At 43.8% G+C, this 23,577-nt stretch overlaps 1 protein-coding gene across 1 annotated transcript; it reads right to left on the bottom strand.

Moving 5' to 3' along the window:
• Nucleotides 1-17,559: 17,559 nt before the first annotated feature.
• Nucleotides 17,560-18,795, bottom strand: LOC133891796 (non-specific lipid transfer protein GPI-anchored 5-like). The gene is made up of 3 exons (XM_062332550.1): nt 18,136-18,795; nt 17,943-18,014; nt 17,560-17,853 (listed from the first exon to the last, which is right to left on the bottom strand). The coding sequence occupies exons 1-3, from the start codon at nt 18,473-18,475 to the stop codon at nt 17,738-17,740; spliced, it is 528 nt and encodes a 175-aa protein (XP_062188534.1). The 5' UTR covers nt 18,476-18,795; the 3' UTR covers nt 17,560-17,737.
• Nucleotides 18,796-23,577: the final 4,782 nt, after the last annotated feature.

The raw sequence follows: 23,577 nt of genomic DNA, 5'->3' as shown, positions 1-23,577 counted from the left end.
TCTGCATTGCATTGGCCCAAAAGGTGTATGGCAAAGAGGGTTGGAGGAGCATGGTTCGCATGGAATCATTCAGAGTGTAGAGCACTCGTTCGGTCTTCCCATTTTGCTGGCTTGTATAGGGGCGTGAAAGGTGGAACAAAATACCGTGCTGAGAGAGGAAGGTGTGCAGAGCCATACTGTCGAATTCTTGTTCGTTGTCAGACTGAAAATAGCGGATAGTACGGGAGTGTTGAGTCTGAACGTAGGTATGAAATGAAATCAGCACCGAGGCGACTTTAGATTAATGCTGGAGGGGAAAGGTCCACACAATGTGAGTATAATCATCAAGCAATGCGAGATAATATTGATAACCAGTGACACTAGTTATTGCCGATGTCCAAACATCAGCATGCATAGGTTGAAATGGAAAGCAAAACATGCTTGCTGATGCGACATGCATGGCAAGTATGTGGAGCTTATTTATTACATTGAAACTAAAAAGTGCGCAAAAGGTGATCAAATGAAGCATGACCAAGGTGACCGAGTCGCTGGTGCCATGTGTCGCTGGAGACGGTGATGAACGCATGTGCCGCTGAAGAAGAACATAGGAAGAGGTAAAGATCTTCATCACTTTCACACCTAAGGATCACCTCCTTGGTTCGCATATCCTTAATATAGAAGCCATGAGGATCAAACTCCACGGAAACAGAGTTGTCACGCGTGAGAGTGTGAACAGAGAGTATGTTTTTAACAAGGCAAGGAGAAACTAGAACATCGGATATATGGAGATGATGAGAGGCAGTAGGAATTGTAGTATGGCCAACATGATAAACATGAATGGAAGATCCATTGCCGATAACAATGCTACGAGAAGGTGGAGAGGGAGCGAGGGAGGATAGATTACCACTGGTGGATGACATGTGCGAAGAGGCACATGTTTTGAGGTACTAGTTGTCGTGGTGTGTCGAGGGTGGAGTGACGACCATGTTGTTCGATGACTGAATGAGGGAAGACTGATCCCAAGAAGGTGACAACGGAGTTGTTGGTGGAGGAACATGCTACTGGTGCGGAGTGGTGTGGTAGGCTTGGTGTGGTGGTGCACTAGAGCGCGGCCCGAGAGCACACGTGGCAGAGGGTGGTGGCGGTCACTGCATTGGCCAAGCATGCAATAGCCCAGCCAAGGCGTTGATAGCAGCTTGGTTGATAGAGGGGGCAGGATGGATGTTGGTGGAGTTGGTGCCGCCGAGCCCCTTCTTGTTTTTATTCTTTTTGGTGCTGTAGTTGGATGGCTTGAATGTACGTGATGTCACCTAGAGGGAGGTGAATAGGCGTTTCCTGAAAATTAAACTTTGCAACGGATTACAGAATTTAAATACTCCAAGTCAAACCGGAGACTTCGGGGTCCAGAGGTTTCGGGCTCAACCCGGATAGTCCAACTGGAACAGGAAAAGATAAATTATGAAAAACCTAAGCAAGTCTAGTTGAATATAGGGTTACCACATGATCCTAAGGGTGTATGGAAGCTTTTCAACAGATCACCTGCAGCTAGAAACATACAATTACGTAGATCGGGGCAAATCACCCAAAATCAGGTAGAACAACAAAGCAAGCAAAAGAAGACACGAATTTTTTTCCCAAAGTTTGGATCCAACAATCCTACATCTCTTTTGAGATGCTCACAAAGAGCTACGTCTCTTTTAACCCTTATCCTCATCGAACGAATACAAAGATCGAGTTCGGAGCTTACTCGACTTTTCTCTTTCCTTTTGGAGGCGAGGATGTTCTTCACAAACTTCCCAAGGCACTCCACAAGCTTAAGTGCTCTTCAGGTGACGCCTAACCGTTTAGGAGCTTAGAGATCCAAGAGTAATGAACATGAAGCGATGGCTTGATGATGAACTCAAGTGCTCAAATGATGAATTTATGCTCACTAGCACTCGATCTCACTTTCCTAACCCAACTCTCAAATCCTTGCAAGATTTAATGCACTAGAGGAGTGGAAGAGCTCTAAATAGGCTTTGAATGCTTTTGTCTCGAGTTAGTTCAGCAGCAAATAAAGGTGGGGGTGTGGGGGTATTTAAACCCAACTCCTAAAATTAGCCATTACAGTACCTTTTGTACTGACTCGGAGTATCCAGGATCAACCCGAAGACTCTGGATAAAACATTTTAACTCTAACCGTGCACGCTTTGCCGGAGCTAAGTCCAGAGACTCTGGCAACCTAGAGTATCTAGGTCAACCCGAAACCTTCGGATTGGACTTCAACACCAAATAGAACACCACAGCCCTGAGCTAAACTCAGAGACTCTGGCAACCCGGAGTATCTGGGTCAGTCCGGAACATCCGAGTATAGATAGAGGCTTATAATTTCCTGGTGTTTGTAGGGTAACTTGTGTCTCTCATCTTTGGTCTAAATAGGTACCTTGAGCACTGAGGCATCTTTAAGACAGTTTATACGCATCCCTCTTTATAGTACGACACACCTATACTTAATTTTAAAAAATAAAAATAATTTAAATCTATTGAGTGACTACATGCCGCTTCTCTTTTTTTTTAGGGACTCCAACACCTTTTAACACTACAATGGGACTAAAACATGTTCATAACCTCAATAAACTCATGAGTCCCTTAATGGTTTGTCATCAGTTATCCAAAACCCATATAGGGGGCCTAGATGCACTTTCAATCTTCCCTTTTTGGTGAATGATGATAACACGATTAAAGCTTACAAAAGATATTTGAAGTAAAGATTTTTGAATCCTAAGATATGTGGTGAGCTTCCCCTAAATGTGTGTATTGACTAAAATTTATTTTGATATCAAATGCACATATTTAAAAAAAAATTACAAGAGCTCCCCCTATATCTTAGCATTCGCAGGGGTGCAAAGAGTGTGAGTGAACAAATAGCATCATGATGTATATGGCATGGTATATCACAAAAGAAAGGGAGAAACAAACATTACACTATAGAATGTTATAAGGGTATCACACTAACAACTTAAGTTCTTACATATTTAAATTCGACAACTAGCACACCGCACATAGTTCATCACACATTATAATAGATCTTACATGTCCGACAATCAAAAGATAAAGAGTTTGAACTAAAAGAATAAGATAGGACACCACCCAGAACCTGGATACTCTGGGTGAACCCGAAGACTCCGATTTCAGACAGAGGACGGACAACAGAAAGATAAGGACATTCTCTCCCCCTTTGGCATCAAGCACTAAAAAGGAAAGAGAAGCAAAGATAAAGATCTATTCGCTGCCCTCTTCATAATCCTCGTCTCCATCGCCATTTCCATTGCCGCTACCATCATCATCAAGAGAACTTTCCTCGGCACCACCCAAGTCCTCTTCCTCGGTCTCTTACTCATCAACCTCTTGAGCAGGAGAAGTTTCAGCACCCCTTGCAGTAGCCTGGGCCTTATCATACCGAGCCTATGGGTTCTCAAAAACTTCTGGTTTGCTCACTTCTTCTTCGAAGGCAACCAAAGAGCAATGAGGCTCAATCCTTAAATTAGCATAAATTGCCTTTTGTCTCTCCTTAATCTCAAATTTTTCTTGTCTTTTTGTTCCTTTATCTTCACAACATTGTGGGTGCAAACATTGAAAATAGCCTTGAGGGCGCTCTTGATAAAGGATGGTGAGCTATGAGAGGACGATGCATGCCTCGGTGCTGCCCTTTGTGCTGTGCTAGGAGTTGACCTTGGAGGAGAAGGTGGCATAGATGAAGTTGATTTTGAGCCTACCAACCTTACCCTATAAGGCTCGTGCTTTACTTTCTTGAAGAAATTTTTCTTTGTGACTTTATCGATCATGAACATAATATACGGAGCATAGGCACAACTTCTGCTAGGTGTGTGGGAAGTAGTATGTATTTCTTCCTAAAGAAAATTCACCACACTAAAAGGATCACTCTCATTGGACATCCTACCAAGCAGGTTCCTTGTTATACCTTGGAGAGTAGTGGCATCGCCACTTTTAAGAGTTAAAGTAACACAGAACAAGAAATTGAGGTATTTGTGGAAAGGCCTCATGCCTTTGATTATACCAAAAGTCACTTCACCTTGATTCTCATACATGAAATCCATTTCTTCCGCAAAGATTTGTTGCTCAATATGGATTTTGGTATTGCTAGTGTCACGAACATCAAATCCAAACAAGCGACCAAAATTTCTATACTTGATCTGATATCTTTCTTCTTCTATCATCTAATGCATTGTTTGGTTCTCCTCATGATCATAGTGGAGTGTGGCATAAAATTGGGCTATGACCTCAAAACTCCAATCATACTTCAAACTCATGATTCTTTTGACTCATTTGTCCTCACAAGCTGCTATGACCACATTGAAGGTAGGATCATCCTTGTTTGCCATATAGTCCCACTCAATTCATTGCATATGAGTAATCGACTTCTTCTTCTTGAGAATCATGCTTTCATAGAAATCTTCTTGAAAGTCATTCCAAAAGCGATGCTCTGTCATACCCTTCTCATATTCAAAGAGATCTTCATGTCTTTTCTTTTTGGCCCTGCCAGACCTTTTCATGTAATCTGTCATTCTTCTGGGCATTTGAGATAAAGTGCTTGTCCTGTAGGGTCTGTGAAACTTTAATGGTCCCAAGACATGACTTTTTTCCTATTCATCCACATCCTCTTCTATTTCCTCATCTTGTGCCCTTGAGCCAGATGCAATTGCTTCGCCTTTGCCTCTTCCTGTCCTTGTTGCACCCCTTCCTCCCCTTGGTGGCAAAGCACCATCACGAAGCACATTAACTGTTTGAGCCGCCTCATCAATGTGGATGCCACCTGAAGAGACCTGCACTTTCCGAACAACTTTACGGACACGACCTTGGCCACCACCGCTGCCATTGCCACTGTCACAGCCTCTAGACTCAGCTTGCTACGGAAGAATGTTGCTTTGAGCTTGTGGATCAAACTTAGCTTTTGTTCCCCTTTGATAGGTTTGAGAGTCAAACTTGTCACGTCCCATCTTGATCTTTCCTGAGATAGATATTCTTAAGATACAAAAAAGATTTCACAAGAATTGATTTGAGGAACAAAAATTAGATGAACAAGAACTGGACAACCCGGAGTATCAGGGTCAACCCAGACACTCCGGGTTGCCTGACTCCGAGGCAAATCTCTAGGATTTGAGGGATTTTTCCAAGGCTGTTGCAAACCGTTGAAATATATGATTCCAGGAAGGATATAGAGCACCTTTACCAAACGAAATCGACTCTAGAGATAAGCATTGAAAGATCAGGAAGAAATGGTCTTCAGGGTTACCTTTAGGTCCAACCATTGATCCCAAAGTCAATCCAGAGGGAGGGCCAGAGAATTTGACCAAGAGATGAGTTCAAAAGGTGAAGAACTTGGAAAACCCAGGGTGAAAGCCCTAGATCGCCGGAGGGAAGGTCACCATGGTGGGGGGATGAAAGAGGGTAGGATGGTTAGAACAAAGAGGTAACTTCTTGGGTTGGTGTTAAAGACTGGATAACCCAGAGTATCCAGTGGACCCAAAAACTCTAGGTTGGGATTTAAATCCAAACCAAGAGGGGTCACCCGGAGGGGAACTCGGAACCTCCGGGTTAAGTGACAGAATCCGGATACTCCGGGTGAACCCGAAGACTCCGGGTTCTGTCAACTCGACAGATAAAGACAGGAACGTGAGGACTTCCAGAATCCAGATACTCCGGGTTAGGTCGAACCTTTCGAGTTCTGGAATATGGCAGAACTTGATTTTAGAGATGAGATTTGACGTGGGTCTTTAAGAGATAGGATAGTTGGACATATAAAATATCTTTACCACTTGTGATGAGTCAACAAACATCAATACCTAAATATGATGACAAGTAGCAAAATATGATCATAAGATCAAAGAATCAAATCTTTTAAAAATAGTACTCAAAAGAGATTTTCGTAAACTTCTAGCTACCAAAGCTAAAACTATAGAACAATCAACTGTATGCAACATATCAAGCCACGTTGCGAGAATCTAGGATATTTAGCTCACTTCTCAACTCGTAAAACCTTTGCTCATCTAGTAGCTTGGTGAGGATGTCGGCTAGTGTTTTTTGGTTCTCACCTGACGAATATCGATATCCCCTTTGGTTGAGTGATCTCTCAAGAAATAGTGTCGAATGTCTATATATTTAGTTTTAGAGTATTGCACATGATTGTTAGCTATTTTTATGGCACTCTCATTGTCACACAAAAGTGGGATTTTGGTCATGTTGTAGCCATAGTCTCTCAAGGTTTGCCTCATCCAAAGTAGTTGAGCATAACAAGCGCCCGCGGCAACATACTCGGCTTCGATGGTGGATAAGACTATGAAACTATAAATCATTATCAACATTTTTAATGAAAAGAGTAGAATCAGTTTTGCCTATTTCAAAGCCCTTCTTAATAAGAAAATCCCTAAGATATTTATACCATGCTTTAGGTGCTTGCTTAAGCTCATAGAGCGTCTTATGGAGTTTGCTCGCACAATGAGGATACTTGAGATCTTCAAATCTAGATGGTTGCTCTACAAATACTAATTCGGAGATTGATCCATTAATAAATGTGCTCTTCACTCCTATTTGATATAGCTTGAAATTATGGTGAGTAGCATAAAGTAATATACGAATTGATTCAAGCCTAGCTACGAAAGCATAAGTCTCACCGAAGTCCAAACCTTCTATTTGCGTGAAGTCCAAACCTTCTAACCTTGCCTTGCTTCTCGTCACGATCCTGTTTTCATCTTATTTGTTCCGGAAGACCTATTTGGTGCTAATCACAATTTGATTGGGTCTCTTCACCAATGACCGAACTTTATTCCTCTTGAAGTTGTTGAGCTCTTCCTGCATGGATACCACCCAATTCGGATCACCAAGTGCATCTTCTACCTTCAAAGATTCCAAAGAGGAAACAAAAGAGTAATATTCACAAAAATTTGTAATTCTAGAATGAGTGGTTACCGCCTTTTGTATATCACCAAGAATATTGTCAACCGGGTGATCTCTTTAAATACTTTGATGAACTCTTAGATGTGGCACTTGGGATTATGGTTGAATGTCTTCCACTTCATCATCATCAAGGAATTTGCTGGAGTCATCATGAGCCTGATCTTGAGTTGATGTCGGTGTCTCCACTTGAGTTGATGAAGATTGATGAACTTGATCATTATTGGTCACTTCTAGCTCTTGGGGCTCTTGAGGCTTAATTTCACAAATTTCCATCCTTTGTATTACCTCACTTGGAATTTCTTCATCACCTAAAATATTAGTATCAACTTGCTCCACTTAGGAGCATTAGATTCATCAAATATCACATCACGTGCGATTTTAACACAACCGGTGGTTTTATTGGAAACACGGTAGGCGTAGATATTTGATCTATAACCAAGCAACAAACCTTCATTTACTTTAAGAGCAAACATAGAACTTTTTGCCTTCTTATTTAGAATATAATATTTACTACCAAAAACCCTAAAGTATGAAACATAGGCTTGTTGCCGATTAGAAGTTCATAAGCGATCTTCTTGAAGATCTTGTGAAGATATAACCGGTGTTGATGGTCTCTGCCAAAAATTAATCTGAAATCTTGTACTCATCAAGCATGGTCCTTGCCGACTCTATGAGAGTCATATTCTTACTTTCGACAACCCCATTTTTTTTGGGGAGTAGGGTGCCAAGAACTCCTGCTTGATCCCTTCTTTATCAAGAAATTCTTCAACTTGTGTATTCTTGAATTCGCTTCCGTTATCGCTTCTTAACCTTTTGATCTTCACATCAAATTTATTTTGAGCTCTTCTAAAAAATTTCTTGAATATGGCTTGTGTTTCACTCTTATCATGCAAAAAGAATACCCAAATGAAACGTGAATAATCATCAAGAATAACCAAACTATATTTATTACCGCCAATACTTATATAGGCGATTGGTCCAAATAAATTCATGTGAAGAAGCTTCAATGGCCTTGTGGTCGTGGCAGGGTGAGGAGCTCCAACTTGATTGCCCACTTGACATGCACTACAAATTCTATTTTTCTCAATGAAAATATTTGTTAGTCCAAGAATGTGTTCCTCCTTTAGAAGTTTAGACAAATTCTTCATGCCAACATAGGCTAGTCGGCGGTGCTATAGCCAACCCATGCTAGACTTAGCAATCAAGCAAGTCTTAGGACTCACTTCATCTACTGAAAAATCAACAAGACAAAGCTTACCCTTCAAGCAACCGGTGAAACCTATTGAGGAGTCTTCCCTTCTAGAGAAGATCACATTCTCATTAGTAAAAAAGACAATTATATCCCATTTTACAAAGTTGTGATACAGACCAAAAATTGTAGCTAAAAGATTTAACTAAAAAGATATTTTGAGATAGAATTACCATTTGATATAGCAATTTTAACTAGACCAATTACCTCTCTTTTTCCATCATCTCCGAATACAATATTTTCATGTTATCCTCCATTTTCTTCAAATGAAGAGAACATGTTCTTCTCTCCGGTGAATAAGCGTTTCCTAAAAATTAAACTTTGTAGCAGATTACAGAATCCGAATACTCCGGATCAAACTGGAGACTCTGGGGTCCGAAGGTTCTGGGCTCAATCCGGATAGTCCGGCTGGAACATGAAAAGCTAAATTATGAAAAACCTAAGCAAGTCTAGTTGAATCTAGGGTTACCATAGGATCCTAAGGATGTATGGAAGCTTTTCAACATATCACCTGCAGCTAGAAACACACAATCATGTAGATTGGGGAAAATCACCCAAAATCAACTAGAACAACAAAGTAAGCAAAAGAAGACACTAATTTGTTTCTCGAAGTTCGAATCCAACGATCCTATATCTTCGATGAGGTGCTCACAAAGAGCCGGGTCTTTTTCAACCCTTATCCTCACCGAGCGATCATGAAGATCGAGCTCAGGGTTTACTCGACTTTCCACTTTCCTTACGGAGGTGAGGATGACCTTCACAGACTTTCTGGGGCAATCCACAAGCTTGGGTGATCTCCAAGTGATGCCTAACAATCTAGGAGCTCAAAGGCCTAAGAGTAATGAACACGAATCGACGGCTTGATGATGAACTCAAGTGCTCAAATAATGAATTTGTGCTCACTAGCACTCGATCTCACTTTCCCAACCCAACTCTCAAATACTTGTAAGATTTAATGCACTAGAGGAGTAGAAGGACTCTAAAGAGGCTTTGAATATTTTTGTATCGAGTTGGTTCAGCAGCAAATGAATGAGGGGATGAGGGTGTATTTAAACTCAGCCCCCAAAAACTAACTGTTATAGTACCTTTTGTACTAACTCGGAGTATCCGGGATCAACCCGGAGACTCCGAGTTGGCACTTGAACGCGAAACCAAAAGCCTCGGCCGAAACCCCAGTCAGAGAGTCCGGACAAAACACCAGATCCCGTAGTATCCAGGTCAACCCAGATACTCCAGATAAAACATTTAACTCTAACCGAGTGTCAAGGGTAATCCCTGACAATGATTCTGGGGTATGTTGGACAGTGGGTGCGTGATCTTTGTTCGAAATGCATCTGTTGGATCTGGCTGTGTATGTGCAACTTAAGACACCGGGGTTTATCCAGGTTCAGGCCCCTCTCAGGGTAATAGCCCTACATCCTGTGTATTCTTTTTCTTGTGATCTAAGCCAGTTACAGATGATGTTCTTGCCAAACCTTCTTCTCTGCCTCTTTCGCCTCTAGTCCTCTCTTTTTTCTCTCCCATCCCCCTCTCCTAGGGAGCCTGTTACTACTCCCTTTATATATTAGAGAGAGAGAGAGAGGACTTACACGTGAGTCAAGGACATAGACCCAGGCCTAGCTAGAGCTTTCTACCTAGGCCTATTTGCTCTACGGTGCCATAGAGCCTGTCCCATCACTCCACCACCTGTGTCATCCCGGTCGCTCAGACTGTCCTGTCCCCACGCGCCACCTGCGCACCTGCAAAAGAACTCCTGCCACACCTGTCAGGTCATCCCGTAATGATTAATGCTACGAGATGGGTCACGGCCGCTCTGCACCGACCACGCCGTGGATGACAGGAAAGGGGACCTAGGGAAGGGAACTACTCAACTAAAAAAACATTTATTGTGATTAGATTGTTTGGATACATACCTGCCCTGCGACCAGAGGAGACTAGTCACGGGGTTTGCTCCTGTGACCTGGGGACTGGTCGCAGAGCTCGGTCGGAGAGTCTAGTTGCATGGTCGCTGGCTGGTCGCGCGGTTGCTGACCGGTCATGCGGGAGAACCACAGTTCCAGACAAAACGTGGCATGCAGTACCTGTTGATATCTTACCAATGTGGGTCCACCCGCGACGGGACCCCACTATTCTTTACACCGACACCGAGCACCCTTTGCCGGAGCTAAGTCCGGAGACTCTAGCAACCTGGAGTATTTGGGTCAACCAGGAACCTCCGGGTTGGACTTCAACACCACACCGAGCACCCCAGCTCAGAGCTAAATTCGAAGACTCCTGTAACCTGGAGTATCCGGGTCAGTCCAGAACATCCAGGTACAAATAGAGGCTTAGAATTTCCCGATGTTTGTGGGGTAACTTGTGTCTCTCATCTTTTGTCTAAATGGGTACCTTGAGCACTAAGACATCTTCAAGACAGTTTATACGCACCCCTCTTTATAGTATGACACACCTATACTTAATTTCAAAAAATAAAAATAATTTAAATCTATTGAGTGACTACATGCCACTTCTTCTTTTTTTGAGGGACACCAACGCCTTTTAACACTTCAATGAGACTAAAACCTATTCATAACCTCAATAAACTCATTAGTCCATTGATCGTTTATTATCAATTATCTAAAACCCTCATAGGGGGCCTAGATGCGCTTTCATGGCCGGCTGGTGGTCGACGAGGATGATGGGCCTGGTGGTGGTGGCGTAGAGGGTGACTGCGCGACCAAGCCAAAGTACATAGGCGACTGAATGTCGAACGATGCAGAGTTTGGTGCGGGTGACTACACCAGTAGGGCGGCTTGCTGCATGAGCCGTTTAGACTATGCTAGATGGTGCTCCTTGAGAAGCAGAGAGGAACACACCTACAAAAAAGATGGGAGAGGGGGGTGCATGGTAATGGTCGGGATGATGCCATGAGCCGAGGGTTGAAACCTCGTAGCAGATTGAGCACCAGGTCACGATCGTCAATTGGAGCACCGAGATCATGAAGAGTGTTGGCGAGGTTCTTCATTTTGGTGCAGTAGGTGAGCACCGTCATGTCCCCTTGATAGAGGTTGCAAAATTCAGTAGAGACGTAGACGAAACGAGCCTCCTTGTTATCGCGGAACAACGAGTGCACAATGCGCTAGAGATAGTATGCCATGTCCTCGTCGGTCTGCATGATATGCAAGATCTCACTAGAGACAATTGCAAAATCATTTTGAACCCACTCGGAGACAATTGCAAAATTGTTTTGAACCCATTCAGAGTCACTGTGGCAGTGGAGCCAGCAATATGATCGCCGAGCCCAAACTTGCCGAACACCATGTTGAAGAACTGACACCATTGGCCATAATTGGATTCATGGAGATCAAGCATGATGGGAACATGGGCTTTGATATTGATTAGTTGGATTTTGGAGGAGGGCAGGGATTGAGTGGTCACTTGAGAAGCAAGAGGCGGCAGAGAGGAAGATTTGTCATCAAAGGAGGAGGAGCTCATGGTGGTGAGAGGCAGCGGAAAGTTAGGATTGAAGAGAAGCTTATACCATGTAGAAAATGAGAGAACGAGAGAGATGCAACATGAACTGTATTGATAGCTACAGGAGGTATATATGCATGTACAGAGAGATCGTTAGGCCATAACAAACAATGACACAGTCAGCTATGAGCTAGGAGACTATCCTAAAAACTAAGAGGTATATAGAATAGAAAATACAATAGACAACATCACTACTATAAAAGGCATATCAGTACCGGTTGAAAAACGGTTTTAGTACCGATTTTTTAACTGGCACTCCTTACTCGGCACTGATAGTCTCCAACTATCAGTACCGGTTGCCCACCTGGCACTATTGCCATTTTCAGGGAATAAAAAAAAAGAGAATTGGCGACGACGGAAGTGGCATCCAAGCCGGCTCAATTCTAAGCCGACTCTGATGCCGTTCCTGCCGGGCACTATCAAGCACACATGTAAACACAGTGGCTCGAAGGCCATCGTCACAGCATAGCACATGCACAGCCACAACACACGCACATGCATAGCCATAGCACACGCGCTCGGCCACCGCTCCCATTGGATTCACCACTCCCTCTCGGCCACCGCTCCCGCTGGATTCACCGCTCCCTCTAGGCCACCGCTCCCGCTCGGCCGACCTGAAGCGGCTCATCATGGGGACCACATGCCATGCCCACGGCCGAATGCGCAACCGCGGGCCCAGGGAGAGTGTCGCGCTCTCTGACGCGCAGAGCGGCGAGGAGTACACGGACGACAGCGCGCTGGTCCCACGCAACTCGATGGTCATTGTGCGTCGAGTCGTTGGGTCTCCTACCGAGACCATCACCGTCGCCCCGGCCCCTCTGCCGCCCGGCGGTTGGAGGGAGAAGGAGATGGTGAGGGGAGGAGGCCGATGGGAGGGAGAAGGAGATAGGGAGGGGAGGAGGCTGGTGGAGAGGGGCTGGATGGGAGGGGAGGAGGCCAGTGGGGAGGGATCAGCGGTGGGAGGGAGAAGGAGATGGGGAGGGGAGGAGGCCGGTGGGGAGGGGCCGGCGGTGGGAGGGAGAAAGAGAGAGGAGAGATCGAGAGAGAGAGGGGTGGTGGGGAACGAGAGAGAAAGGAGAGTTCGAGAGACTGCGCGAGAGGGAAAGCCAAAGAAAATATCTGAGCCAGACTTGATAAGCCAAAATTAGATTAGAATGAATTTTCGGGTCCATATAGACTATCAGTGCCGATTGTAATTAGAACCGGCACTGATAGTTAGAGTCGGATGTTTGGCTGAGCCAAAATTAAAATAGATTAAAATTTCAGGTCCAGATAAACTTTTAGTGTCGTTTATTACTAGAATCGGCACTGATAGTCAGTATCAGTGTCGGTTCGCGTTACAGACCGATACTGATGTATCAATATCGATTTTAATTTTTAACGGCTCTCTCACTGTGTGGGCACGAGAAGTTAAGAACCAATACTAATACATCTTTAATAACAGTTCTTATACAATTGATACTGATATACAGCTACTTTTGATCAGTTCTAACTGAGTGCGTCATGCTAACAACTGGATCAGCCAGTAAAGAAACACGCGCTTGCTCGTGGGAGAAAAAAACTAGAGAACTTTTGTAGTGCGACACAACCAGCACTGTTTTCTCTTTTTCTTTCCACAGCACATGCCCTGGTTACACAGATCTTAGCCTTAAATAGGCTGACACAAACGACTAGAACTCCTACTCGTATACCCTCGCGTATATAACATGAGAAGGCTCCGACCAAAACAAGCACAAGCTTGTCATGCATACACTCATGCAAACTAATATACTAGCTCTACGTGCTAATATACTTTGTAAATAACAAGATTAAATCGAACAGAGAGAACCGCCGGATCTGGACAGCCACGCGAGGTCAGGGATGTGAGAAACAGAGTTCCCCGCGCGCAGCCATCTCCATTGGATTCAGGCACCAGGAGCAGCGGAAGACGACGTGGAGCATGAACGAGACGCCGTCAGCTCCCTCGGCGGCGTGGTGCAGGAGGGGCAGGGCCGCATTGGGTTTCCCCTCCGGTCACGGTGCTGCCTTGTAAAGGCGAGCCCGGGGATTGCCGGGGACGGCACGCCGGCGGTGGGAACGTTGGGCACGGACGCCATGGCCTTCCAGATCTGCGCCGATGGAGTGGGAGGCGGACGATTTGGATGCTAGAGAGACAGGTCACGGAAAAGATCGTTGTACGCAAGCACTGTACTTCGTTAAGGTTATCATCAACTGTACTGTACTTTAAGATCCTGGAAAAGACCGTGGTCGACACCCACGTTGTGAAGCACCTACGTACGTGTACGTACAGGCATGCACCTTCTGCACAGTGATCTATGTATTTATATTTCAATATTTGAACAATGAACATCTAAGTGTGCAGCAACTTAATGGATCTAGAACGACTGAGCCGACCACTGACTAGCTAGGTGCCTGAACTGTGCGCCAGCTGAGTGCAGGCAAGGAAGGTGCAACGCATGCAAGCAACCAACGACTGGCTTAACTCGCGAGGTGACAAGCAAAAGCAGTCCACGACAAGGTGTCAAGAAGACCTGAGGCCTGTGCAGCGTGCAGGGTGCACCGGCGCAGTGCGTAATGAATCCACAGACTCACAGGGCGTGCAACTGTGAGTCTGTAAAGACCGTACGTCGTCGTGGTGTCTGGTGCGTCATGAAAAGACTGAAACCAATTAACTAGCAGATGCTACTCCATATGTTAATGCTACTGGCTATCTAGCTCTCTATTAGAGTACGTACTGAAGAGTTGATGTGCGCGACGACGACCAGCTTTGGGAACCTGCATGCATGCACGCATGCGTTTCTCTGCACTGCATGCCGTATTGCCGTGTGTCGGACGCCGTGTCAGTCTGTCAGACACCGGCCGTTGCGGCTCAGTGTAGTAGTTCCTTCCCACTGTATACGCATGTATGCATCGCATGCAGCTACGCTCAGAGACGCTACCTCAGAAACGTTCGTAAGTACGTACGTGTACATTCATTGACCAGATACGTACGTACGTTGCATCGATCGCCGCTGCAAGGGGCTGATGCACGAATGCATGCATGCATGGCTTGGAACTGATGCTCCACTCGCGTGTGCTGACATATACTATACGCGGATATGATATAAATACACAGCATCCGCGCGCAGTTCGTTTGCTCCAACCCTCGCGAAAAGAAACAGATCTCATTCGCTCCAAGTGGTAACTGAAGACCCGTGCACAGCACAGTGTTGCGCACCGCCAGAGCTGCCGCGCGTAGCTGCTTGCAGTGTGCACCGGTCACCGTCTCACCGATGTGCCTTCATGCAGGCGCCCATACCGGCCGGTCACTGCCCATGCGCAGGCACAGCACAATGCTACTTGTCGAGTACGCAGACTGCATGCAGGCAGCCACTACCACTGTACCGTACTGTACGTGTTGCATTGCATGCAGGGACGCGCCCCGTACTTGCATGCACGACACCTGTCGTCGTTAACCTAGCGCGAGCAGGCTGGCAGGTGTTTCTGCCCCGCCGCACGCACGTCCACAACTGCGAGTCGACGCCGGCGAGAGGCACGGAACCAAGGGCGTCCATGCATGCACGCACTGATGCACGCACGGACGGTCGCATGGCACCGGCGTCCTGCTTCGTCGCCGGCAGAGTCGTGCATTGAGACTCGGTCCAGTCCGCGTCAAACAGAGCGCTTCGATTTTTGGCCCAGTTAATCTGGGCTCTTGGACCCAACAATGCCAGCAACCGGCCTCCGTGCCCAAGCCCACGAACCTCGTCCGATCCGTTTCGTCTTCCCGGGCGGAGCAGCGACCGGCCCGCCGGAGTTGTTGCCGTCGGCGCCTGCCTTCCTCCTGGATGAACGTGATAAAAAAAAACTATTTTTTCTAGATTTAAACCTATTTTTTTAAATTAAAACTAATTTTATATGAAAAAACATATTAAAAGTATTTATTTTATCAAAAAAAATATTTTTAAACTTTATCAGAATTAATCTATATTTTCTAAAACTATTTTCCAAATTAAAACATTTATTCTAACATTTTTGGAATAATTTTTACACTAGAAAAACATTAAATAATATTTACAGAAATAAAAGTGGAGCTAAAAACATATTAAAACATTTATCTAAATTATTTTATTATTTTTTTAAACATAAAACCTATTTTTCGGAATAATCTATTTTCATGAATTATTTTCTAAAAAAAAATCGAATTATTGCGCAACGTTTATGTCAGCACGCTGACAGGACACGCTGACTAGGACTGCCACGTGGTGAAACCGCCACCACATCATCAAAACCATCGAGAAAACCACTCCCGGGATAAAATGGACTATTTAAAAGTTCAAAAATTATCCGGACAAACGTGATAGTTAGATAGAGTAAAATAAACTTATTCCTTTTTTTATCACGCTTCCTATTCTTCATAAGCCTAAGATCCATCCAGATTTCAGGCAGCGTTCATCTCTGACCAAAGTTAGGAAAGAAGGACTTCTGGAGTTCAGATCAGAGAGGATTCCATAGACTCGGCTGAGAAGAAACTTCGGGAGGCAAACCGGTCAGGCTGGGGAGATGGGTTGTGGATGGGACGGCAAGATGGCAGGCAACCGCCTTTATTTATTTATTTTTTAAATTTTTCCTAGGAAAGTGAAAACGCGTTGGTTCAAGTTCAACTCTCTTTCTCACCCTCTGAAACACGCAGCTTGTTTTCCGAAAACTTGGTTTGAAACTTTTCTGAAACTTTCACCGAAAGCCCTCCGAGAAAGTGTGCTGGAAGTGCTATATATTGGAACTCTACGACACGCGTGTTTCTACCTACTGAACGTGCTGTGCTATCCCATTAGGCTGAGAAATGATGATGTCTTTCTTTTTCCCTTTCTACCTTGTGTTGTGGGGGCAGTTACTATATATCTATATTTATTATTTACTATTTTAATTAGCTAACCTGTTCCATTTTGTTTTCCTCTCTTCTTACAAAAAAGAAAAGAAAAGGGAAACGCTCTCTTCAACTGTAACCATGTTGACAATGTCATGAAACTTTCTGCACGATAGACTATGTTCTTCTCCTTTTACTAGCTATTCAGATTTTCAGATGCAAGTTCTCATTTTCCCCGGGCGGATTTGTTGCGTTTGGTGGAACTGCTGCATCTAGGATGGATGATACAACACGTAGTCGAATCTAGAGCAGTCGCAAGATTGCGTTTTACTCTGAGCTGCTGCAGGTTCCTCTTTAAAGGAAATGGAAAATCAAAGAATATATGCATGCAGAAATATATCGACTGCTTCCTAGTATTAACCAACCATATATGCATGCAGAAATCATGGGGTGCACCTACCAAAAAGAGGGCAACTTACAACCCAGTATTTTGGGCCTACATATCTGAAATGAAAATTTTCAAAACGCAAAAATAGAATTAAACCTATCAAAGCACACCTAGTAATTGGAGGAAAAAAATTTCTCAAACATCTATTGTATGCACTACGACTCAAATATCTAAATTAGTTCAATTTTTTCACACAAAAGATATTCCTGATTTTCTTACTACCGGAATTTTTGGAGCAAAATTTTTTGCTCCAAAATCTCAAACATCTATTGTATGCAGTACCGGAATTTTATTACTACAATAAATATTTCATGCCAATTTCGAATGTTACTACCAGAATTTGATATTTTATTTAGAATTTAAATGATCACTGAGAATACAAATCTATTACTTTCTTTAGTTGCTATGCCAACCACAGTGCTTTAAATAGCATGTGCCAAAACTTATTACTTTCTTTAGTTGCTATTTACCTCCCAATAAGTAATAGAAATGCCAACCCTTAAATCAACTCATAATGGACTACCACACTACTTTGGAGTGCCGTAAAAAAATCCATTGCAGAAACAAAGAGAAAAAACTATTGAGGCATCTTTATTCAGAACGAATGCAGAGATGAATCAAATATAGATAATCAAACTATCTCACGGGTACAAATCTCAAATCACAGATGAGGGTATCTCAAGTCTCAATTCCTACAAACGTGCCAAAACCCAGCTGAAACCTCTGACTCAATACAGATCGCGTCGGATCACATGGCGGCGACGGCGAGAACGGCGGCGACGATGAAGCCGGCGACCAGGCCGGCCGACCCCCGCGGCGACGCGGCGGCACCGTTCCCGGGTGTCGTCGGCGTCGTGTTGGACCCTGCACGCAGAACAAGAGACAAGACACGTCTCTGTCAGAGGTTGTGATTCAAGCAGCTGAAGCCAGGCAGCGTGTTGGTCTCTACGCACCTGTGGCGCCCGAGGCTGGCGTCAGTCCGGCCGGCGTCCCCGAAGACGGCGATGTCGGAGCGGCGGCAGCACCTGCAGCGGCGGGGACACCATTAAGGCATCAATCACTGATCAAGCTCCAAGAACATTCTCCGAAACCGTCGTGGAATGAAACATGAATTCCTCAACTGTTCTCGAGGATTCGATCGCTCACCTTTGCAGTTGCTGATGTCAGGCGTCTTCACCTTGCACGCGTCGGGGAGTCCCAGCACGCGGGTCCGGTTGACGTTGAGCCCCAGGGACGCCGGGTCGGCGTTGAGCGCGACGCAGAGGCACTGCGGGTCCGACTGCACCACCTTCCCCAGCTGCGAACAGCACGACGCCGGCGCCGTCGACTCGTTGCCCGAGATGTAGTTCAGGCACGGCGACAGGCTCACCAGCACCGACGTGCACTGGCTCGACGGCGACGGCGACTGCGCCGACGCACCGCCGGCCAGGAGCGTCACGACCAGCATCATCGCCGCCGCGAGGATGGCCACTGCTCTTGCCGCCATTTCTTTTCTTAGCTGCTTGCTTCCTTCTTGACTTGCTGACAATTGATTGCTAGGTTCCTGTGATCTGTGTCTGATCTGCTGATTTGTGAGTGGTTTTATAGGTGGTTTTGAGGGCTGCAGAGATGGCCAAGAAAGAGGAGGACAGAGTCGTTAAGTGGCTGAGCCGAGCTGAACTTTCCTACTCCTGCAAACGAAAATGGTTTTCTTGCAGGAATGGTTATGCAGCAGCTATAGCAAGCACTTCAGGATTTCAGAATTCAGAATACCATTCAGCCTTGTACTCTTGTGTTCTGGCGTTTGATTTTTCGTCAGTCTTTCAGATTAATAATCAGACCAGGTGCCGTTGATCTCTGCACTGCCGTGTTGGAAGAGACGAACGACGGTATGTGTGCATGCGCGTCGCCGCAAGAATATTTTTGGACGGTTAACGAACGGTAATAGTTGGTGTGATTGGCAACCAAAATTTGCATCCTTTTGTAGAAATCGCATGGGCAGAGCTGCTTCTACAAATCACTTCCGTGAACAGGTCATAGTTGATGTTACAGGTTTCTTTTTCTAGAATGAGTCGTCCTGTTTCTTTCTTTTCCTTTTTCTCTCCAAAAAGTAGTAGTATCTTTACACTGCTTTAAGAGACTGCCGCTAAACAAACTATTTTCATTAGCATTGCATTTGCAAAGCTAATGATTGGTTTTTGTTTAATCGCCAGGCACCGGTGATTGTGGAAGCTGCACACGAAATAGACGCAGGGTTGCTAACTGACAAGAGGAACCAAACATGTTTTGTCGTGGTGGTGTCATGTGTTGCTTGTTTCCTGCTTGCTGGTCGGATGTCCCTTTTCTTCCTCGTCAGTCAAAAGTTGCTAAGCACTGGTTAAAAGTGGTCGGTTAGTTTATGATACCTTTGAGCAGTAGTTTTCGATTGTTCTTGTGCATATATGCAAATGTAACCATCCATGGACACATGAGGCATAGATTTACATGAAACCCCCCCCCCCCCCAATATGGTGGGAAAAAACCACGGAAAATAAAATTTTATTACAACGGTCTAAGATTATAAATACAAGAGATGATCTATATTTATAAACGTCTTATGGAGGCTAGGATTTGTACTCTGACGTGTTTGAGTCTTAATCTAATAAACCTCCTCTTGATTCAAAATCTCAAAAAGATGTCCATAAAGAAATTTTCTCCAAAAACAACTCAAGATAATGACTCAAACACCTCAGGAGTATAAGGCTATGTTTGTTTGCTGCTTCTGAAACTGCTTTTGCTACTGGCAGAAGCCAGAAGTCAGAAGCCAGAACAAACGAGGTTTTGGAGAAGTGGCTTCTGGAGAAGCCAGAAGCCTGTTTCTGAGGAAAATGAACTAAAGCTGAGAAGCTCGCTGAGATGTGCTTCTCTGAGAAGCTATGTGCTGAGAAGTCAAAAATTTATTGTAGAAGCCAACAACCTATTTCCAAAAGTAGTTTTTCAGAAAAACCAAAAGCACAGCTTTTCAGAAAAGCTCAAAAGCAGAAGCTCAAACAAACACGGCCTAAGTCCTAGACAAATAATACAAGATTACAAGTGCAAGGGGTGGTCTATATTTATAGGCGCTTTGAAGTCGTGTCCGACTAGGAATATTTGTATTATTCGTCTAGAACTTATACTCCTAAGGTGTTTGAGTCATTATCTAACAAATTTCACTTTAACTCAAAATCCAAACAAAGGTATCTATGAAGAAATTACCTCCAAATATCCTGAAGGGTGAGTGTTTCTTCATCAAATTCCTCACATTTGTCATTTGACATGTCCGCCCGTTTAGTAAGCAACGACTTCCGTACGTCTACTTGTGTGAGAATAACTTTCATACTTTTGTACGTCTACTTGTGTGAGAATAACTTTTATTTAAATCTACTATATGGAAAAATTGATCTTGCCATTGAACTTCTCATTGTCAAATTTTGTAAATGAATGGTGCAGAATAAATACAAGTAAAAAATATAGTAGATTCTGAAGGAAAAGAACTTCTTGGTATGATGTGGGTGTGCTAGCAAATTCCAACCAAAAAAAGTATGCGCTGGTTGATCGATTTTGTGTGTGTAGCAATAGAACCAGACGGGCGGTGTGAACAGATGGCATGGAGAAAGCCACGGGCGAGCGCAACAAGGAGGCGCGTGAGGAAACCCGAGCGGTGGGCGTGTGAATGCGAATTACGAGGGCAGCACGGCGACGAAGAATCCCGGGGGGCACACGACGGCTAAGAATCCCGGGGGGCACACGACGGCTAAGAATCCCGGGGGGCACACGACGGCGAAGCATGGGGAAGCCGGCACGCGTGAAAACCCGAGCGGCGGCATGTGAACAAGGCGTAAAGTTGGGCGGACCGCGGACGTCACGAAAACCCCAGCGTCAGCGCGTGAACATGAATCCCGGGGGCGGCGTGACGGCGAAGAATCCCTGGGGGTGCGTGACGGCAAAGAATCCCCGGGGATGCGTGATGATGAAGAATCTCGGGTGCTACGGAGCAAAATCCGGAGTGGCAACGATGCAAAGACGACCAGAATGATTAATCCTGACGAATTGGTGAAAGTGGTTCTAAGCCACTAAGTGGATTTCAGTGATAATAATAAAATAATTAAAGAATTAATGAGTTTTAAGAAGTATGGACATATGTAATTTTATCAAGCGAGAATTTGACATATGGTAAACCCTCCAAAAGTGAAAAAGGAAAGTAACACATGGATCTTATAGTTTTAAATTTTTTTATCTTTTGAATTTGAGTTTAGAATGCCACACTATAAAAAGAGATACGAAATTTACTTGTTTGCGTAGAAACAGTACTCAAAATATCCAACTAAACCTATGAGAGACATAGAACACAAGACTTTCCTCTCTGTTAACTCTAATCCTTTTAAAACAAGGAAATGTGGAGTATCCACATATTTGTGCGGATAGTCCGCACTTTGGCAGTTTCGGATTAATCTACGAAAGATCCACACTTTGGCAGTTTCAGGTTAACCTGCGGAAGGTCCATATTTTTGCAGAGTATCCGTACTTTCCAGGTGTAATGGCTAGTTTTGAGAGTGGGGATACTCCACATCTTTTCAATCCAACTGTAAGCAGGCATTCATTTTCGACCAAACCTGAGACAAAAAGCTTTAGCTCATTCAAAACTCCCCTCTTCTCTCCTCTTTGTGATTCTTGGAGAAATCTTTAGTAGGATTAGGTGAGAGCAAGGAGTAGTGCTAGTGAGATACAAATCCATCATTTGGGCACTCGTTTTCTTCGTCAAGCTGGTAATTTCGTGTTTATTACTCTTGGTGGTTCGTCCACCTAGACGGCTAGGTGTCGCCCATTGAGCTCTCAATCTTGTAGTGAGCCCCAGGACGTATGTATCACCCTGACGAATTGAGTAAGAAATCTTAGCTCGATCTTTGTGGTCGTTTGGGTGAGGAAAAGATTGAAAGAGACCTGGCTCTTTGTGAGCTTCTCAACGGAAATATAGGCACTTCTTTGTGGAGTAACCGAACTCTGGTAAACAAATCCCTGTATCTCTTTTGTCAATTTCTTGTGATTTGTTATATCATCTTGCTATATTTGAATTTTAAGGTTTCAACCCGATCTCTTTGTAAGGTTTGAGCTGCAGGTACTTGGTCATATAGATTGATATACATTCCCTAATGCTTTGTAATTTGTGAAATTGAGTCACGTCATCTTTACATAGGAGTCAATTTAGTTTTTCTCTAGAAAGTTTGGAGTATCTGTAGATTTTTGTGGAACCTCCGCATATTTGCGGAGGTTCTTGGATATATCTGTGGAGAGTCTGCACTTTTTTATCAGCTGCGTTTAGATTTTTCAGAATTTCAGGTTTCGCCTATTCACCCCCCCCCCCTCTAAGCGACATTTCAATCGGGCGTGAAGGCAGCGGCTCGAAATAGTCTTTGATACCACTTGTTAGTGAATTGGATATGGGAGACACTGATTTACATGAAAAAACTCTCTAATACAGAGTTAAAAAATCATAGAAGACATAATCTCTATTATGATAGTACAGAATTACATGTACTAGAAGTGATCTATATTTATAGGCGTCTTATAGAGTCGTATTCGACCAAAAATATTTATAGTGTTTGTATAAAACTTGTACTTCTTAGGTATTTGAATCATTATCCAACAGTGTCTCTTGTTCTTGTTCTTTTTTCTACTTTCTAGACCCATATATGCGTTGGTTTAGTTTGGATTGACAACAATTTTTGCTTGTTCAGAAGTTCAGAAGTTATGGTTTCCGCGTTATGGAAGATTATGAGCTTGCAGTTCGCACGGGTAACGACTAAGGAGCAATGCTGACATACTGATTTATATGAAAAAAACTTGTCCTGACAAAGAAAAGGAGAACAAACCACCGGGGCAAACAGTTCATCCCAAGCTTTCCACAGTAGAACGATAATGGATACATGAGTCTTATTTACATCCTCTAGATAGCATCAGCAACCTCGATATAGCAGGAATATCAATAAGCAACAACTATATTACACTGAAAAAAAGCAACAACACTATATCAAAAATTATGAAATGTGTTCCATCCTCTTCAAAATTTAGCTTCCTCGAGCAAATGGTTCCATAACCAACTCAATTTTAGGTAGATTGGAGACCTTGTGACCTCTCAAACAGAGCTTCTACCAAGACTGCACACTACTCAGATCTATGAAACTTCTTAAATATAGTCCTACACTAACTAAATTTTCAATCCAACTATAAAAATCAGAGAGTCTCAACCAAGCACAGGAACAGGGTTTGTGCTCCCAGCCCTTTCTCAAGGAGGTATCTCAGCCGTTCAATATGATGGCAATAAACCGGCACTGGCCTTATTATTAGACCCTTACTAGCCTATCAACCCGTGCACTTGCACGGGCTAGAAATTTAGATCAAAATTGAATGGTAGAATTTTTTTAAATAATAATTATATGTTAAGATACATTAGCTATTTTTATTTTATTTACTTGATTATTATATATGTAGTTTATTTATAATATCTGGATCTTGTTTATATATTTGAATCAATATTTGGTATATTATATATATTTATTTGTTGATTGAATATTTGTAGTACTTCTTATTTAT

This window comes from Phragmites australis, chromosome 14, assembly GCF_958298935.1.
Source record: "Phragmites australis chromosome 14, lpPhrAust1.1, whole genome shotgun sequence".
In the NCBI taxonomy this organism is placed as follows: Eukaryota; Viridiplantae; Streptophyta; class Magnoliopsida; order Poales; family Poaceae; genus Phragmites; species Phragmites australis.
Note: the sequence above shows the minus strand (reverse complement) of the source record. Positions and strands in the feature narration are given on the sequence as shown.

Bases quoted from the DNA above. Each gene is read 5' to 3' on its own strand.
- LOC133891796 (XM_062332550.1), bottom strand. From the start codon at position 18,475: ATGGCGGCAAGAGCAGTGGCCATCCTCGCGGCGGCGATGATGCTGGTC. The intron at 18,015-18,135 runs GTGAGCGATCGA...CCGCCGCTGCAG, and splicing joins TGACATCAGCAACTGCAAAG to GTGCTGCCGCCGCTCCGACA. The intron at 17,854-17,942 runs GTGCGTAGAGAC...TTCTGCGTGCAG, and splicing joins GCCAGCCTCGGGCGCCACAG to GGTCCAACACGACGCCGACG.